This window comes from Hypanus sabinus, chromosome 19, assembly GCF_030144855.1.
Source record: "Hypanus sabinus isolate sHypSab1 chromosome 19, sHypSab1.hap1, whole genome shotgun sequence".
NCBI classification, from domain to species: domain Eukaryota; kingdom Metazoa; phylum Chordata; class Chondrichthyes; order Myliobatiformes; family Dasyatidae; genus Hypanus; species Hypanus sabinus.
The window spans coordinates 15,017,430-15,036,578 of record NC_082724.1 but is presented as its reverse complement, the minus strand read 5'-3'; the positions used below and the strand labels follow the sequence as shown (position 1 = coordinate 15,036,578).

Here is a 19,149-nt window from a genome sequence, read left to right as displayed (position 1 = left end):
GTAAGAAGCTGGGAGGTGATAGGTGGAAGTGATAGAGGGTTGAAGAAGATAGAATCTGATAGGGGAGGACAGTGGGCCATGGAATAAAGGGAAGGAGGTGGGGAGAGGAATGTGTGGGTTAATGAAAGATGGAGAAGATGGTGGAGGGAATGGAGAAAGGCTGGTTACTGGATGGGTGGCTACTGGAAGTCAGTGAAATCGAAGTCTACGTTTTCAGGTTGGACACTCCCAGGATGGAATGTGAATGTTTTTAGTGCATTGTTCAAGGTTTTCAGCATTCCAGTTTCTTGTGAAACAAGTTCTCTTGATTGTTTCTGCCTACAGCTGTTGCTTCCTACTGTAGTGGTTAGCTATTACATGATCTCCACTCTGCCTGTGTAATTGCTTTGTACAGATGTGCTGAACTAACCATACCCCCAAACACATTTGTAAAAACATTTTTAAAAACTGTTGTGTAATAGTTATGCAATGTCATTTTTAAACAGGACACGTTTTCCCTGTTCTTTGTCTACAAATTACATTACATTTTTCCGGAGTGAAAAATAAAATCTCTTAATCATAATTAATTCTTGTTTAAACAAAATTACAATTTTACACTCTTCTTAGGATTCTTGATCACTGGGGCCAAAAAATTCTGAAAAAATTCCAACAGCCCAATTCCTCATCCATTCCCCAGCATGTCCAGCACTTTCCACAGTTTGCTTCTATTCCTTGTTATTTAGTGAGTTAAAATGGAAATTCATTCATAACTAAGTTCTTCAATAATTATTCAGAAGGCTTTAGTATAAAGTTTAAAGTAAATTAATTTATCAAAGTATGTATACATTATACAACCTTGAGGCAGCTATGAAACAAAAAAACGCAAAAGAACCCATATAAAAACCCAACAAGCACCCACTGTACAGAGAGAGAAACAATAAAAGCAATCATATAGTATTTGGAATGAAAGTGAGTCCTCAGACACGAAGCCTGGAGCAGCTGGCACAGGCCACAGCCTCCGCCTCAGTTCAGCACATAGCGAAGTAAACGTCACAAAGTTCAGAGCAGGCCTGCAGTGCAGCGAAGGGCAGTTTCAAGTATTTAGCACCACTTAGCGTTAAGAACGTTAAGGCTGAATAATACTTCTGTGTAGTAGCCTACGCCGAAGCCTTCATAAGTGGCCTGCACCGTTGTGAGCATTTATACCTGTGCGTTGGTGTGTCTGCGTCGCTCTGCAATTCACCGCCAAAACGCTAGTTGGCGGTGGGGTTTCTAGGCCACTGTGTAGAGTTTCTTCATGTACTTCAAACTATGGCGACTGAGCACATCATAAAATGCTGGTGGAACGCAGCAGGCCAGGCAGCATCTATAGGAAGAAGCACTGTCGACGTTTCAGGACGTTGTGTCCTGACGAAGGGTCTCGGCCCAAAATGTCGACAGTGCTTCTTCCTATAGATGCTGCCTGGCCTGCTGCGTTCCACCAGCATTTTGTGTGTGTTGCCTGAATTTCCAGCATCTGTAGATTTCCTCATATGAGCACATCATGTTGGAGTTGGAGCTAATAAATATTGAACAAGGGTTACTTTTATTGAAATTACTGCAACGCAGAAAAGAGAGAAAACATTGGAGGAGATAGTATGTACGACCATTGAATGGATTGAGGCAGGAGGAGGGTGAATTTTCTGTGCTTGTCCGGCCACTGAGAGACATGTACAAGGAAATTCATTTAAAATATTTTCAGATGTCGGCAGGTAGATTTGACGATTCAGTTCATCGTCTCCAACCATTTATTTCGCATCAGTGTACGCACAGCATGCCTACAGACAGGAGGAACTGCGATGCTACCAAGTGGACCAATCACAGTTGTTGCTGTCTGCGTTGCCGCAATGTGCAGTTACATTTTTGGAGAGGTGTGCGTCTGGCTCTGGCGTAGGGTAGGGCATAGGTTACGTAGCTACACCGTACCTATGGCGTTCATTTGACACAGAATTATAAATCAATCTTTACACTGTCCTTCAGTTGTAAGCAAAGGATGTGATCATTTCTTTATGTAGGCAAGCAGCCAATTTCATTCTTAAGATGTCCCTGCTGATGACTTTCAGGAAGATCCCATCATAGTTAAGGCAATAACCTAGCCAAAATTTTCAGCCAGAAGACCTTTGATCCCTATGGGTTTTGCAACTGAAACTGAGAACGGGGCAAACATCAAAAAGAATGATCAATAACAGCAGGATATATCAGTCTATCTTTAAACTGAGTTGAACTTTGCCATAGTTTTCATGTCCAGTTCCAAGTATGGAGTTGAACAACAGAGGGATATTTCTGTGTGACACAAGCTTTTTGCAGCTGTTTACGTGTGGCCTTGTGTCATTAATCTGAGGCCACCAAATGCACTTTGCAGCTAATATTTGAACTATAACCATGTTAGGAGTGCAGTTCCTGTAACTTGAATGACAGCTGTGGTTGGTGTACAAAAGGAATGTTCACAAATAGTTCAAATGGTTCAAATTAACGCCAGAGAATATCAGTTTACAACCTGAAATACTTACTCTTCGCAGACATCCCCAAAGAACGAATGATAGAAACATCAGAATCCCAAGCCCCTCCCCCATGCACAAGCAGCGGCAGAAGTATTGGCGCCTCCCCCTCCCCGCCATGCAAGTAGTAGCAAAAGCTGCTAAAGAGACCCTGACCTACAGTCCACACTCAGCACTTTGCTATCTCAGGCAGGCTCACTCTCACCAGCACAGGAGAGGGAGCTCACTCCAGCAACAACATCATATAAACCAGATCGCTTCTGCACCAATGCCAAGTATCACGACAGGGTATTGTTACAGACAGGCCAAGGGAATTTACACCAATTGACTGAAAACTCTCTGGACCCCGCTGATATCTCATTTCACTTCTGCCACTTGAAACTCTGTGTCCAAAGTCTTTTAGAAGCCACAAATAACCACAGATGCTGGGGTCGAGAGCAACAATCTGCCAAAGGAACTCAGTGAGCCCCGCAGATCAGAACCTGTTAAACTAGACCAGAGTATTGCTAAATCTTTTGCCAAGTCAGGATGCCTGACTTAAAGCAGCAACTTATTTTATATCACTATCAGTAATAAAAGAAATTATGCAGTTTCTTTTTGTCAAGTGCTGTAGGATAAGACCATAAGAGCAGAAATAAGCTATTTGGCCAATCAAGTCGCTGATTTCAAATTCAAAGTTCAAAGTAAATTTTATTATCGGAGTACATACATGTCACCACATACAACCCTGAGATTCACTTTTCTGCGGGCATACTCAGCAAATCTATAGAATAGTAACTATAACAGGATCAATGAAAGAGCAAGAGCATAGAAGACAACAAGCTGCACAAATGCAAATATAAATAAATAACAAAATAAAACAAGACCATGGAATAACAAGATAAAGAGTCCTTAAAGTGAGATCATTGGTTGTGGGAATGTCTCAATAGGTGAGTGTAGTTATCCTCTTTTTCTTCCAGAGCCTGATTGTTGAGGGTCAGTAACTGTTCCTGAATCTGATGGTGTGAGTCCTGAGGCACCTGTGCCTTCTACCTGATGGCAGCAGCGAGAAAAGAGCATGGTCTGGGTGGTGAGGGTCTTTGCTGATGCATGCTGCTTTCCTACAACAGCAACCCCATTCTCCTATCTTCTCCCCACAAATTTTGACCACTTAATCATCAAGAACTTAACCTCCACTTTAAATATACCCAAGTACTAAGTGGAAATTATAAGTGGATAAACACAAGCCCACTTATCCCTTTCCAAAGATGTCCAAATATGGATGATCTTCTTTCTTAACTGTCTTCATCTGAAAGGTATATCATTTTAAATTTAGAAGAGATTGATTCCCGACATGGTCTAATACTCCTCACAACTGTTTTCAATCTCAGTTACTCTCTCAAGGTGAGATCAACATAGAGCAAACATAATTATAGTTTGGGACAAAACCAGATGGTTTACCTCATGATGTAATGAAAATAAACCTGTCTTGTGCATTAAATAATATAATGAATAAACAGAAAACAATTTATTGACCAAAGGACTCAGCTGTGGCATAGTACAGAGAAAAAGGCTACGTTCATGTTTTGTAGAGACGCTAAGCATGACTATACTGTGGTAAATCATTCTGACAGTAGCAAGAAATGTCTTCATTAAATTTAAATTTATTCAACATGATTGAGCCAAACATTTAGACCAAATCTTAATTCTGAGCATGTTGTTACTGTCAGAATAGAATGTTGGCGGTAAATTACTGTGTATACTTACAGTTCATAGTTCAAATTTGTGTTTCACTTTCAAATTTGTGATGCCTTCACATATAGTCCGCTCACCATGAGTGGAAAGCACTGAGTGTAAACAGCTATGACCATCTTTTCCAAGGACCCAGAATGAAGAAGTCACAGGATCATAGATGCTGGGAAGTCTCCATGCAATGTCAAACAGCAAGAGGCCAGCCACACCAACCTTGCACAGGGTTTGAAGTCCACCTGAACTAGACGGATCTGACACAGTCTCACAAAATAGGAACGCAATAGAAAACTCTCTACTGGATGAGCAGAAACACTCAAAGAAACTTGACATCATCCAGGACAAAACAGTTTGATGAGCCCTTACTTCACCACTTTAAAATGATCATTCTTTTCTGGTATCCCTTGGCTGCATTGTGCATCAGTAACAAAATGCAATGCAACAATTTGTCAAGGCTACTTAACTGCATCTCCTACCATTGTGATTTCCACAAACAAGGAGAGATGCAGTAAGGACACCATCTGTACGTCCACTCCAAGGCATGTGCTTAGATTAAGAAACAAATCACTCTTCCTCCATCATTGTTAGGACTAACTGGAAGTTAACAACACTCAAGTTTTTTGATTAAAAGGACTTCAGTAGTTAGAGAAAAGTAACAACTGTCTTTCTGAGGTCAAGCCAGGAGAACAATGAATGCTGACTTTCTCAAACTGTACTGTGCAAATTCTTTGGCAGTCTTGCTACATCTACTGTATGGGTCTAAGACTTTTGCACCGTACTGTATACAGCGAGGGTGCCTGGCTAAGACTTTTGCTCTGCACTGAAATCATGTAATGTATTACACTGTAATACTGCAACTAAAAAACAAATTTCATGATATATCTGATGATAAATCTGATTCTGATATGGGTCTCTGTTGTGGACTGAGAGCGGGAAGGGGGCACACAGAGGGGAATCGTGATTGGAAAAACACGAAGGACGAAGGATGGGAGTGGGAGCACCAGAGTGACATTCTGTAATGGTCAATGAGCAAATTGTTTAGAATAAAATGACCTTGCCTGGTGTTTCGGGGCTGGGTGTTCCTGCACCCATGCCACCCTCAGACCCTGGCACCTGCCTCACACCTCTCCCGTGTGGCGCTCCACCCTCGAAATTCCCGACATCCTTTGCTCCCGCCGGATTTTCAAGCTCACTCTCCACTCCACATTGACAAATATAGTACTGTGCAAAGCTCTTGGGTGCCCTGACTATATATGCTGCATGTGTAAACTGTATAAACTAATTCTACACGTTGTTGCATCCGCTAACGTGAAATTGGTGCTAGCCCAGCAGAGCTTCCTGCCAGAACACTTGTGCAGTCGCAATGAAGGGTCTTGGCTCAAAATACTGACTGTTTATTCCCCTCCATAGATACTGCCTGACTTTCTGGGTTCCAGCATCCTGCGTGTGTTGTGTGTGCACCTTCGGAATTTGGAGGGAAACCGAAGGAGGCGGTGAAAACTCACGCGTTCCACGGGGAGGACTACTTAGGGAACAGCTATGCTACCGGAAAATGGAAGATCACTCTTGCACAGACATATAGTAGGATCTTTAACTAACTGCTTCTTAATTTGTTTTTCTCATGCAGTGGCTTGCTGATAACTTGCCCATTTCAATGCAGTCCACTACAATGCTTTCAAAGGTTCATGTCTATCACTGGTCTCAGTGTAAGTCACCATCTACTACACTCCGGTTTCTCAGGTATTCGTGCTGCCCTCCTCTTTCCACAGCTAATGGCACCAGTGAACTGCACGATCAAAGGCGACTTCCACAAGATGGTTCATGAAGCAAATCTCTTCACTTCTTTGACATCTTTTTTATTTCAGATATGGCTCTGCTACTGTAATCTACATTCTGGCAGTTTTGATTTCGGGTTAATGGCACTTTGCTGTCTCCGAGAGGGCACCATGAGGCTGTGAACGAGGTATGTGACATGGAGGTCAGAAGGCCACGAGACGGGGCGTGAACCCACAATCGACACCATCTCTGGCTAATCTTGCCGTTTCAATCTTTGAGGAAGATTGAAACCATTGAGACTGTTACTTTAGGTGAGCGAGTGTTCAGTGTCTTCTACTAGCCTCTTGCTCGCTACTGCCAGAGGGAAGTGTCAGCATGTGGCAGTCTCTCGCTCTCCTCACTCAATGCTCCTGAGGCAAGGTCCTTGTATCTGAGTAACCTCTCTCTTCAGAATAATAATACCTGAATATCTCACCCTCCCTCGATGCTGTCGGTGGATGGTGCTGGAGCAAAGTTTGATTGACGCAGACTGTAGATTTGGTGTCTAATTCGGTTTTTAACATCGAGTTTTTATGATGTGTTCTTGTTTCTGTTTACTGTTCTGTTCTCTCCTTTTTCATTACAACTATTAGGCGACATTTGAATCGGGACAGTCTGCGGATAATGAACACTGAGCCGAACTGCACTGAAATATGCCTTTTGATTTTGTCTTTTATATTCTGTCTTTTCCATAGTTTTTTTTTGCCATTTGCACAATTTTTTTTGGGGGGGGGTGGTTTGATGTTTGATGTTTTTTCAAATGGGTTAGTTAAATGGTTCTTTATTTCATGACTGTCTGTGGAGAAGATGAATTTCAGAACTGCATACTGGATATATACTTTGATAATACATGTACTTTGAATCTTTGAACCTTAGTGACCGTGTTGGAGTACTACAATCTTAAACTTTTGCCATTCGTCCTTTGCAAGTGTTTTCATTTCCTCCAGCTATACGAACTGTGGCTTAGAGGTCTCCTGAAGACACTCGTCTCAATATCTGAATTTTGCACATATTTACACACTATATAACAATAAATACGCTGAATGAATAACACAGTTTGTTGTTTAAAGGCTCTTTGAAGTAAGTCATAGAGACTTTATGAAAACTAAGTCTTCCTGCCTGCAAATTAATAACAGGCAGAGAAAATGGCCCAGAAATGTGAACAGTAGCTTGTTTTAACAAAAGCCTGAAGCCCATGACAGCAGATAGGTAGGAGTAAGAGATGTTGTGGATGTTATCAGGATTTGTAGGGAGCAGCATAAGGCCATTTGGCCCATCTATTCTGCTGTGCCATTTCATCATGTCTGGTTCATTTTTCCCCTCAGTCCCAATCTCCAGTCTTCTCCCAGCAACCCTTCCTGCCCTGACTAATCAAGAATCTATCAACTTCTGTGTCAGTTGTGGTGCAAGGGTGGGCATGAAGAAGGGATAGATGGGTGAGGTACCAATGGCTCATCTAGGAAATCTCTCACTAAGCAGGGGTATAAAGCTGAGTATTTGTTCTGGGGGAAGGGAGTAGAGAGATCAGCGGGGGGCTGAGAAACCCGCTGGGGCCACTCTGCTAATGTATCAGCAAATAGATGAATATTTTTACCTCATGGTTTTAGCTGCCAAATCCTTGGGAGACCCAGTTGTCTGCAGTTTAAAATGGACTCATTAAAAAGAAGTCTGAAGTCTTGTTTTAATGTTTGAAGACTAACCCAAGGTCCACAGGCAGAATAGACAACCAGCCCATTGGTCACTTCCAGTAGGCACAGTTTGAGAAAGCATTTGCTTCCTGTCCAGATTTATTTTCAATTAACCCTCTGCACAACGCTGACTGACCTACAGTAACAGTGGCCCTCAGCTCCTGACCTTGACTCTGCTGACAAGCGATGCCACCAAAAAGAAATCAGAAATCACCACAAAAAGAAGGGAATTTCAGATGATAAGCCACATGCTTTTCTATATGACAGCAAGAGAGACCTGGCAAAAGATTATCCAATCTTCATATGGCTATTATTGGTCAAGAGAGTCTCTTGCACAATAAAATGGATCTTGATCTCATATCTACCTCATTATAATCTTTTACATTTTATTGTTTATCTGCATTGCACTTTGTTTGTCATTTTACACTTCATTTTGCATTGTTTTACCTTGTTCTACCTCAATACGCTGTGTAATGATTTGATCTGCATGGCAAGCTTTTCGCTGTATCTTGGTAGACGTGACAATAATAAACCAATTCTAGTAAAAATACCAATAGAAAGGAACCTGCAAATCAAGCAAAGTTGAAACATAAAGATGTATTCCACCAAAGTTACCCAAGGAATTACAATTATTAACTAGCATCATCAAGAATGAATTAATGAATTAAGGAATGAATTAATTTAGAAGATTGAGGGGGGGGATCTTATTGAAACATATAAAATTCAAAAGGGATTGGACAGGCTAGATGCAGGAAGATTGTTTCTGATGGTGGGGAAGTCCAGAACAAGGGGGTCACTGTTTAAGGATAAAGGAGAAGCCTTTTAGGACCGAGATGAGGAAAATCTTCTTCACACAGAGAGTGGTGAATCTATGGAATTCTCTGCCACAGGAAACAGTTGAGGCCAGTTCATTGGCTATATTTAAGTGGAAGTTCGATACGGCCCTTGTGGCTAAAGGGATCGGGGGTATGGAGAGAAGGCAAGTACAGGGTTCTGAGTTGGATGATCAGCCATGATCATACTGAATGGCGGTGCAGGCTCGAAGGGCCGAATGGCCTACTCCTGCACCTATTTTCTATGTTTCTATGTTAATTCATTTGGTAAAAACATGTCTTAGACAAGAGGATCACCCTTCAGAAGCTGGTGGTTAAACTGTCCCTGTCAGATCTCAACACCTCTTGCTGTAACTGGATCGTGGACTTCTTGACAGAAAGACCACTGTCAGTCTGTGGTGGCAGCGATATCTCCAGCTCCATCACACTGAGCACAGGCGCCCTCCACCCCACTCCCCAGGGCTGCGTGCTCAGCCCGCTGCTGAGGTATGACCGTACTGCTAGACCCAGTTCAAACCGGAACATCAAATTCACTGATGATACTACAGTGGTTGGCCTCATCAATAATGCCAATGAGATGGTGTAAAGAGGAAGCAGAGCGTCTGGTAGAGTGGTGCGAGGACAACAACTTGAGTCTCAACATGAACAAGACTAAGGACATGAGTGTAGACTTTAGGAAGACACAGGCCGACCACTCTGCTCTGCACATACACGGCTCCAATGTGGGAACAGTTAGGAGCGCCAAGTTTCTGGCAGTGTACATAGCAGACAATTTCATCTAGTCCTTCAACACCATCTCTTCAGTCAAGAGGCCACAGAAGCGTTTCCACTTCCTGAACAGATTGAGCTGAGCAAAGCCTCATCCCCAACCCCCCCCATTCTAGCCACTTTTACAGGAGAACCACTGAGAGTGTCCTGACCGGCTGTGTCACCGTCGAGAAAGGGATTCGCAAGGCCCTGCAAAGCATTGTGAGGACTTCTGAGGGGACCACTGGGGTATCTCTTCCTCCCATCTGACATATTTTTCAAGTGCTGCATTTACAGAGTCCATACTTTTATCTGTGATCCCTCCCATCTGTCCAGCAATCTCTCTGAGCCCCCTACCATCAGGTAGGAGGTACCGTAGCATTAGGCACAAGGAATCTTAGAACAGGAAACAGCTTCATCCCTCGTGCCACGAGTCTAACGCGCTCCCACCACCCAGATCTCAGCATGTCATACTGTTTACTTTTTAACTTGTGTCATAATTGCACATTATTTGTTGTTTGTGGTAATATTACCTTATGTGCTACGTATGACTTATATGTACTGTGTTGTACACCTTGGTCCGGAGGAACATTGTTTCGTTTGGTGGTATACGTGTATATGGTTGAATAACAATAAATTTGAACTTGAACCATTAAATGCCCATTTATGAACAATTGTTTCTTTAGTTTGTTGGATTATTTCATCAGATTGTACTTTGTCTTTGACCAGGCTACAACCTGCACTGAGCCAAAGCACAGACTTTACCTGCCAGTGGCTCTCTGGTTCTTCCATTTAAATAACCTACTAATTAAGTAGGTGATAGGGTGGAGTTATGTCTCTACCAAAGGAGGTGTAAAGTGCTCCTTCCCTCCACTTACCTGCAGGTCATCCTTGAGGAAGGAGTAGCACCTACTTAGCAACGCCCCCCCCCCCACCCGATCAGGGTCACATGGAGCCACGGGGGCAGGTGGTGGATGGTCATGCATATCATAAGTGCTGGAAATGCGACCACTGACGTCAGGCAGACAACCTCTGAAGAGTATTGATAATGGCTGGGGGTCACCCAGCTTCTGAAGACACTGCCCAGAAGAAGGCAATGGCAAATCACTTCTGTAGAAAAATCTGCCAAGATCTATCATGGTTATGGAAAAACCGTGATCACCCATGTCACATGACACAGCACATAATGAAGGAACGAACTAATTAAGACTCAATTAAAACCATCAACAAGGACAAAATACTTACATCTCCAAGAATCATAACAGAATAGCTAGTCACAGTCAAGAGTAACAAAAGAACCCTGTCAGAGAAAATTCCTAACTGAGCAAGAATCTTAATGAGAATTAATGGATTCACTTGTCAGGAACTTATTATGAACAATTTATAAAAATTATACAGAATTATGCTCCTCTGTGGCTAGGCTTTCAGTGCTAATAACGATAACCCTGTAAAAAAATGATTAATTGCCTGTCATTTTGATTTTATTGTGCATTCAGTAAACATTACTTACGATATTTGTTTCATCAGTTCTCAAACCTAATAATAGGGCTATAATATCTTCTGTTCATTACTTGAAGATCGAAAGTGGGAACTGACAAATAATGTTCGAGCTTGTCTGTCCTACCTGAGGATCTGAGAGACGTGAGATGTCGGGATAAAGGTAAAACTTTATTCCCTCTGCAGCTCCAGGAAGGGTCACTCCCCGAATCAACAAAACCAGCAGCATCAGATATGGGAATGTCGCGGTTACATACACCACCTAGAAACAGAAGGTACAACACGTGAGCTCTGTGCACTTGCACCACTGTCCAGAAGGAGCAAAACAGACCGACACTCTGGGCCAGGCTCTTGGCACAGTAGTGCAGTGGTTAGCACAACGCTTTACAGTCCCGGGGACCCGGGTTCAATTCCACCCGCTGCCTGTAAGGAGTTTGTACGTTCTCCCCATTTCCATATGGGTTTCCTCCCACGTCCCAAGGACGTACCTATTGACAGGTTAATTGACCATTGTAAATTGCCCCGTAATTAGGCTAGGATTAAATTGTAGGATCACTGGGCAGCACAGCTCGAAGGCCCGGAAGGGGCCTTCTCAATGCTGTGTATCAATTAAAAAATAAAGATCTTGAGTCCCCATTACTCTCTGCCTGAGTAGGATGAACAATTGAACTGTCTACACTTGACAGGTGCCCCTTTAGGTAGAGTGAGCTCTCTACTCTGAGTGGGCCTCAGTTTGTAGATCCTAATGCCCAAAAAAGGTCCTGACAGCCTTCAACAGCTTGCTGTTTGTCACAGATGTTTTAACGTATCTCTGATAGACTTGAAAGCTCTTAGATTTAATTAATTGAAAGTAAGTAAAGAAAGTAAAATGGATAATAACATGCTTAAATATAGATAACACACTTATATGTACCTACTAAACCTTTTCCACAGAACTGGCAACACCATTCAAACTAATGGAGACTTCATGATTATGCCATTTCTGCCTGCCCTGAAGGTGAAAGATGGGGGCAAGATGTGCCAGGGTTTCCCCCCCACCATCCCTTCAAGTAATCATTGCTCCATCACTGAACTCAATGGTGAGTCCAGCAGTAGAACAGCCTGGCTCATCAAACAATGTGTGGAAGGACTTTAGCGGGTCATGTGGGGAGGAAAGAAATTGTTGCAGCTTGGAGTCGAGACCCTGCACCAGGACAAATACTGCACGATCTGCCCATTTCCTCCAGCTCAATGGGCGTTGCTTCAGGTCCCAGCATCTGCAGTCTCCTGAGTCTCGTGGTCAGTCAGGTACAATCGTCAGCAAGTCTTGGATTTCTGCATTTGATATTAAGACCATAAAACGTAGGAGCAGAATTAGGCCATTCATCCAAATGAGTCTGCTGTGCCATTTTATCATGGCTGATCCATTTCCCTCTCAAACCCGTTCACCTGCTTTCTCCCTGTAACCTTTCATATTCTAACTTATAAGGTACCTATCAACCTCTGCCCTAAATATACCCAATGGCCTGGCTTCCTCAGCTGCCTGTGTCCATTAGACCATAAGATATAGAAGCAGAATTAGACCATTCAGCCCATCAAGCCTGCTCCACACTTTCATCATGGCTGATCCCGGATCCCATTCAACCCCATACATCTGCCCCCTCACCATATCCTTTCATGCTCAACCAATCAGGAATCTGTCAAATTCCACTTTAAATATACCCACGGACTTGCACTCAACAACAGTCCATGGCAGAGCATTCCACAGATTTGCCAGTCTTCGGCCAGAAAAAAAATTCCTCCTTACTTCTGTTCTAAAAGGTCACCCATTAAATTTGAGGTTGTGCTCTCTAGTTCTGGATACACTCACTAGAGGAAACATCTTCTCCACGTTCAGCTTATCTAGTTCTTTCAACATTCAGTAGGTTTCAATTAGATCCTCACACACTCTTCTAAATTCCAGTGAGTACAGGCCCAAAGCTGCCAAATGCTCCTCATATATTAACAACAACACACACAAAATGCTGGTAGAACACAGCAGGCTAGGCAGCATAGTCTTACTATCTTTCCTTTCGGTTAGTCCTGACGAAGGGTCTCAGCCCGAAACGTCGACATCGCTTCTCCCTATAGATGCTGCCTGGCCTGCTGTGTTCCACCAGCATTTTGTGTGTGTTGTTGTTTGAATTTCCAGCATCTGCAGATTTCCTCGTGTTTGCTCATATATTAACCCCTTCATTCACAGAATTTTCCTTGTGAACCTCCTCTAGACTCGCTCCAATCATAATACGTCCTCTCTGAGATAAGGGGCCTAAAATGTTGACAAGTTTGTGACAATTTTTTCAGAATTGTGTTAAAGAATTCCACAGATTCACTATCCTCTGGCTAAAGAAATGCCTCCTCATCTCTGTCCTTCTATTCTGAGGCTCTACCCTCTGGTCCTAAACTCACCCACTATAGGAAAATTCTCTCCACATGCTGGGTCCATCGCTGTTTGTCAACTGTATCTATGATCTAAATGATAATGTCGTTAACTGGATCAGCAAATTTGCAAATGTCACCAAGGTTAGGAGTGTGACATTTGTCCACAGTGAGGAAGGCTGTCATGGCTTGTAGAGGGATCTGCATCAGCTGGAAAAATGGCTGGAAAAAGATGGCAAATGGAATTTGATGCAGACAAGTTCAGGGTTCTGCACTTCAGTTGGACCAGCCAGGGTAGGTCTTATGCAGTGAACTGTAGGGTACTGAGGAATATGGTAGAACAAATATGGGAAAACAGATCCATAATTCATTGAAAGTGGCATCATGGGTAGATAGGGTCCTAAAGAAAGCTTTTGCCACATTGGCCTTCATAAGTCAAGGTATTGAGTACAGGAGATGGTATTTTATGTTGGTGAGACATTGCTGAGCCCTTGTTAGGAGTGTTGTGTGTAGTTTTGGTCACTTAATACAGCAAAGCTGTGAACAAGGATGAAAGAGAAAATTCACAAAGATGTTGCTGGATCCAGAGGACCTGAATTATAAGGAAAGATTGAATAGATTAGAAAGATTGAGATGAGATTTGATCAAGGTATACAAAATTATGAGAGGTTTAGATAGGGTAAATGTAGGCAGGCTTTTTCCACTGAAGTTGGGTGGGCCTATAACCAGAGGTTGTGGGTTAAGGGTGAAAGGTGAGAAGTTTAAGGGGAGCATGAGAGGTTAACTTCTTTACTCAGTGGGTCACGAGAGTGTGGAATGAACTGCCAGCACAAGTGGTGCATGCAAGCTTGGATACAATGTTTAAGAGAATTTTGGATAGGTACATGGATGGTAGGAGTATGGAGGGCTATGGTCCCAGTGCAGGTTGATGGGAGTAGGCAGTTTAAGTGGTTTTGGCATGGACTAGATGGGCTGAAGGGTCTGTTTCTGTGCTGTACCTCAATGATTCTATGACTCTAAGAACATATCAACCTGCTCTATAAATATACCCAATGACATGGCCTTCACAGCTGCCTGTGGCAATGAATTCCACAGATTCACCACCTTCTAGCTAAAGAAATTCCTCCTCATCTCTGTCCTAAAGCAACGTCCTTATATACAGAGGCTGTTCCCTCTGGTCCTAGACTCTCCTGTGATTATGCAAAATGTTCTTCTTCAGCAGACATAGATTATATATTCTTAATGAAGTGTTTACAATGAGTTAGTAATCATGGTTAATATATTTAATACTGATTGGGATTAAACAAGAAAGTGAACACTGATATAATTTATTAAACTGCCTTCTGGCACCATATATCAAGTCACACTGCTCAATGTTGTATAAAATAAAATGTACCTCTTAATTAAATGATAAACAGGTTTTGGACTATTGATTACCAAGTTCAACAACCCAATGACAATATCCAAGTGCAGCACAATTAATCTGTTTCAGATAACAAACTGCTGGCTTGCAATTCATTTTATGACAGCTTTGCTCCAACTAATAGGTTATTAATTATTAATTTTAATGACTTTTAGATCAATTGGCATCTACGTTTAGAAAATACAGAGATCATTCGAATAACCAACTATTATGACAGTTGCTGAATTTCAAAAAAGATACAGCAAATGTAATGGAAATGTAGCTAAAGTTCAAAAGTTCAAAGTAAATTTTATTATCAAAGTCCATTTACAGCACCACATACTATATATTATATTATATCTTTATATTTTGTTTTCTAAATTATTTTCTTTTTCGGTTAATCCAGTTACCCCATACATCCTTTTATTTTTACACCCGATTTAATGTTGGCTTTATACGCTCCAATTTACTCTTCTTCTGAAAAATGCATTGCTGATTCATTGTTCACCCAGATGCCCTGCTACCCTGTTATCAGGTCCCACTTCTCTCAAACCACCCTCAAAACTAAATCTGTCTACTCCAGCAAAACTTTCCAGCCACGAGTTTTTTATAGCTTCTGTGCAGAAGACTGACAGCGAAGTGCCAACTAGTGCAGAATTATCGACAGCGTCAGTTATTTTGTAGTACTATTTGAACATACGTTTCTCATTTCCTCTGCTGGAAATAATCCACCAGGACATAAGAGCAAATTCAAAGGGCTACTCCCTGTAACGAACAAATGACCAAATAACCGATCTAATGAGGTGAATTCTTGTTAATTGGAACACATCAGGGCCAGTACATTTTGACCCAATTAGCTGAAGTTTTGTGGAAATAGTTAAAAACATATAAAAAGACAAACCAATGGATAACTGAGTAAAAAAGTACTGTATATGTTTAAAGTCAAATACAGAATAAATTAGAATACTGTCAATGCCATCACAGTACTAAAAATTATGTACTAGTTCCTAATAGTTATTGATGGAGGAGTTCATCCAGTGTATGCTGCCTTGTACTTTTCATTGACCATAAATGAACAAAATCAGTGCAGACAGTTGTGCAGATAACAGACTGCCTACATACAATAATTTCAATGGCTGCATCTGTCAGATCTTCATTTTCATTGTAACATTCAAGATAATTGTCGATCATTTCAAATTCTTTGTAGTTCCTAAATTGCTGAAGTTGTGAAATCGTTTCATTTTCACTCCCAGCCATTACTGGCATCTCCGAGTCCGACTGCTTGAAATCGCAGTGAGCAAAACAATTCTGAATTGTCTTACTGCTTATTTCTCGCCAACTATCAGTGACAAAAATCACTGCTCTTTGAACACAAACACACGCAACTGATGCTATTTAAGAACTGTTCACTTTAAGCACGGTGTAGTATTTAATGGCCACACAAGTGCATGTCACTGACGAGAATTAGAAGTTGTTTGATAACAGACTCTCGTCCCAATTAAGTGGCATAGCGTCCCAAATAAATGAAGGGAATCGCGGCTATTTTCTCAGTTTGTTTTTGCTCTTTAAGAGTTGTCCCAAATAAGCAGCTGCCCTGATTATCCCATGGCCCACTAACCGGAATCCTCTGGATTTACAAAGGGAACTTGTATCTCTCTAAGTTTACTTCAAAAGAATAGGCTAGTGCAGTGTTATGGTGAAGTGCCATCAATTCAGCTTCAGTGCTGAACAATAATGTTACATTGAATCAACATCCAGATGGTTGCTTTTATTATCGTTCAAACTTGAAGTGAATCCTCAGAGATGCTCTTCTACACACCTCTGTTGCAATGTGTGTTATTTGAGTTACTGTCATTTCGTCGTTATGTGCCCGTCATTCCCTTTTACAATTTAAGGTGGTTCATAGGGCTTACATGTCTAAAGATAAGCTATCTCGTTTTTATTCGGATATATCTCCTTTCTGTGATAGATGTAATAATGGAGAAGCTTCATTAATTCACATGTCTTGGTCGTGTCCTGCCTTGAAAGATACTGGAAGGAAGTATTCCAAACTTTCTCCATACTTTTCAAGGTAAATTTTAAGCCTAACCCTTTGACCGCATTATTTGGTATTGTTGGAGGAAAAGACTTTATTTTGGAGACACCTGATTTGCATATTTTGGCTTTTACTTCTCTTATAGCTAGGAGGGTGCTCTTGCTTAAAAGGAAGGATGATGTTCCGCCTACTCATGCTCAATGGTTACGGGATGTTACGTCATGCTTAAATTTAGAGAAGATCCGTCAGTTTTTGAATCCAGCCAAGATTTTTATACATTGTGGGGACCATTTTTGAGTTATTTTCAAAACCTTTGATTCATTGTAAGAGTACAGATGGTGACTAATAATATATTTTATTATATGATAAGGGTTTTTTTTTCCTTTTTTCCTTGCTTTTCCTAACAGCTCTGACTTTGGTAGTGGGTTTAGATTATTATGATTTAATTTAATTTTTATGAATACAGGGTTTTGTGATTGTAACTGTATTTTAATACAATATATTTGATACTTTTTTTTCTTTTGACTTACAATATATATCTTTTTGTACTCTGTATTCCTTTATGCAGAAAAGAATAAAAATATTGAAAGAATTACTGTCACTTTCCTGTCAGCTTGAACCAGTCTGACCATTTTCCTCTGACCTCTTTCATTAACAAGGCATTTTCGCTCACAGAATTACAGCTCACTGAATATTTTTTATTTGTTTTTTTTTGCACCATTCTCTGTAAACTCTAGCGACAGTTGCGCATAAAAATCCCATGTGATCAGCAGTTCCTAAGATATTCAAACCACCTCGTCTGGTACCAACAATCACTTAGATCACATTTATTCCCTATTCTGATGTTTTCTCTTAACAACATCTGAACCTTTTGACTACGCCTGCACTGATGCATTGAGTTGCTGCTACTTGATTGGCTGGTATTTGCATTAATGAGCAGGTGTACCTAATAAAGTGGCCAATGAGTGTATGTTTCTATAGTCATCTGTTTATATGGAAACTTTCAGTGAATTGTATTATATTTGATTCTATGCCTCTGCAGTTCCTTTGTCTGCAAAGATGGAAGTGTGAATCAGTACGTGTTCACAGATTCCTTAGGTAAATTGCTTCAGAGCAGTTTGCAATACAAAAAGAAATCATGCGCTGAAGTTCCTTCGTAAGTTTTTTACCTGACTTATTTGCTGGTACAGGTTGACTCTGTCTGACCTGTACTATCACGAACATCCAACAAAATGGCTGTAACCGTAAGCTTTTCACTTCATTCTTGACTTCTAAAGAACCCTTCCAGTTTACCTGCACTGCACGTTCTATGTAGATTTTACACTTTATTCTGACGGACTCACTGCACGTTACATCTGCTGGAGTTGGGGCAGCGATGGAGGTCCTCCATCTCTCTCTGTCCTTGGCCATCTCGGTGGTTCTCAGGGCTTCTTTCAGCATGCCAGTAGCTTCCTCATGGTTTTCATGAGCCTCAGCCACGTATGTCCCGGATGGAGACTCCAGAATACCATTGCATGTAGGTTTTCTTCACTGCTGTTTCTGTAACAGTTTGTTTGACCAGTTGGGGTTGTTAGCCCTGAACTTTATTCCGCATTGTTCTTTTCTCACCTTGTTTTACATCAATACACTGAGTGACAATTTGATCTCTATCGGCAAGACAAACTCTTCACAGTATCTTTGTACATGTAACAATAATAAACCAATACCAACACCGTCTCCAGATCTAACAGCCAGGAACTTGTTTCAACTCCAGCTAAGCTGCTTCTAAATTACAACATGAACAAAGTGTAAATTTTCCTCCATGTATATCCAGTTAATAAAAGCCTCATCCCTAACTTAGGACTTTAAGAAAAAGAAGCCAGGAATTGTCTGCATTTTGTAAATATATTTTCAAAGCTCTACTACCACATCGGTACATGTGTGGCATCTCCCAGGAGATGGAATGGGGAATAGGTAATCATCAAAACATCGCGAAATGCATTGTATTTCAATGACCAACACATCCCAGGACGTGACAGGGACAGCCCACAAACTGCTGCCATGTTCCTGGCTCCGACACAGCATGCCTACAACGTACTAACCCTAATCCATTTGTCTTTTGAATGAGGACACAACCAGAGGAAATTCACATGGTCACAGGGAGAATGTACAAACTCCTTCCAGACAGAAGCCAGAACTGTATCACGATCGATTTTACAAAACTTCTAACAAGACAGCACCAGAAGATTAGGTGAAAACATTTTGTATTTTCAACTGGGACTTCAATTTACAATCTACTAACTCAGAGGGAAGAGGGCTGTTGCTGAGCTATAGCTGAACCACAGCAGGAAAGCCAAGTTGAAGACGGCCAGCTCTGTGCTAAAATGATAGAAGAACGAGCAGAATGTTGTGAAGGCCCTTGGCATGTTTTCATTCTGGTTTTCTGCCGGACCAGAAAAGTAACCTTAATTATTATTGAAGACAACTGTATAAACCCTGCAGCCCATCAAAA

General features: G+C 41.4%; 1 protein-coding gene across 1 annotated transcript in view; it reads right to left on the bottom strand.

Annotated features, from left to right (window-relative positions):
- slc6a11b (solute carrier family 6 member 11b) overlaps positions 1-19,149 on the bottom strand; it is a 186,711-nt gene that overhangs the window by 101,248 nt on the left and 66,314 nt on the right. The window contains exon 7 of the mRNA XM_059944061.1: positions 10,952-11,086. Coding sequence (XP_059800044.1) covers positions 10,952-11,086 — 135 coding nt within the window. The remainder of the gene's footprint in view (positions 1-10,951; positions 11,087-19,149) is intronic.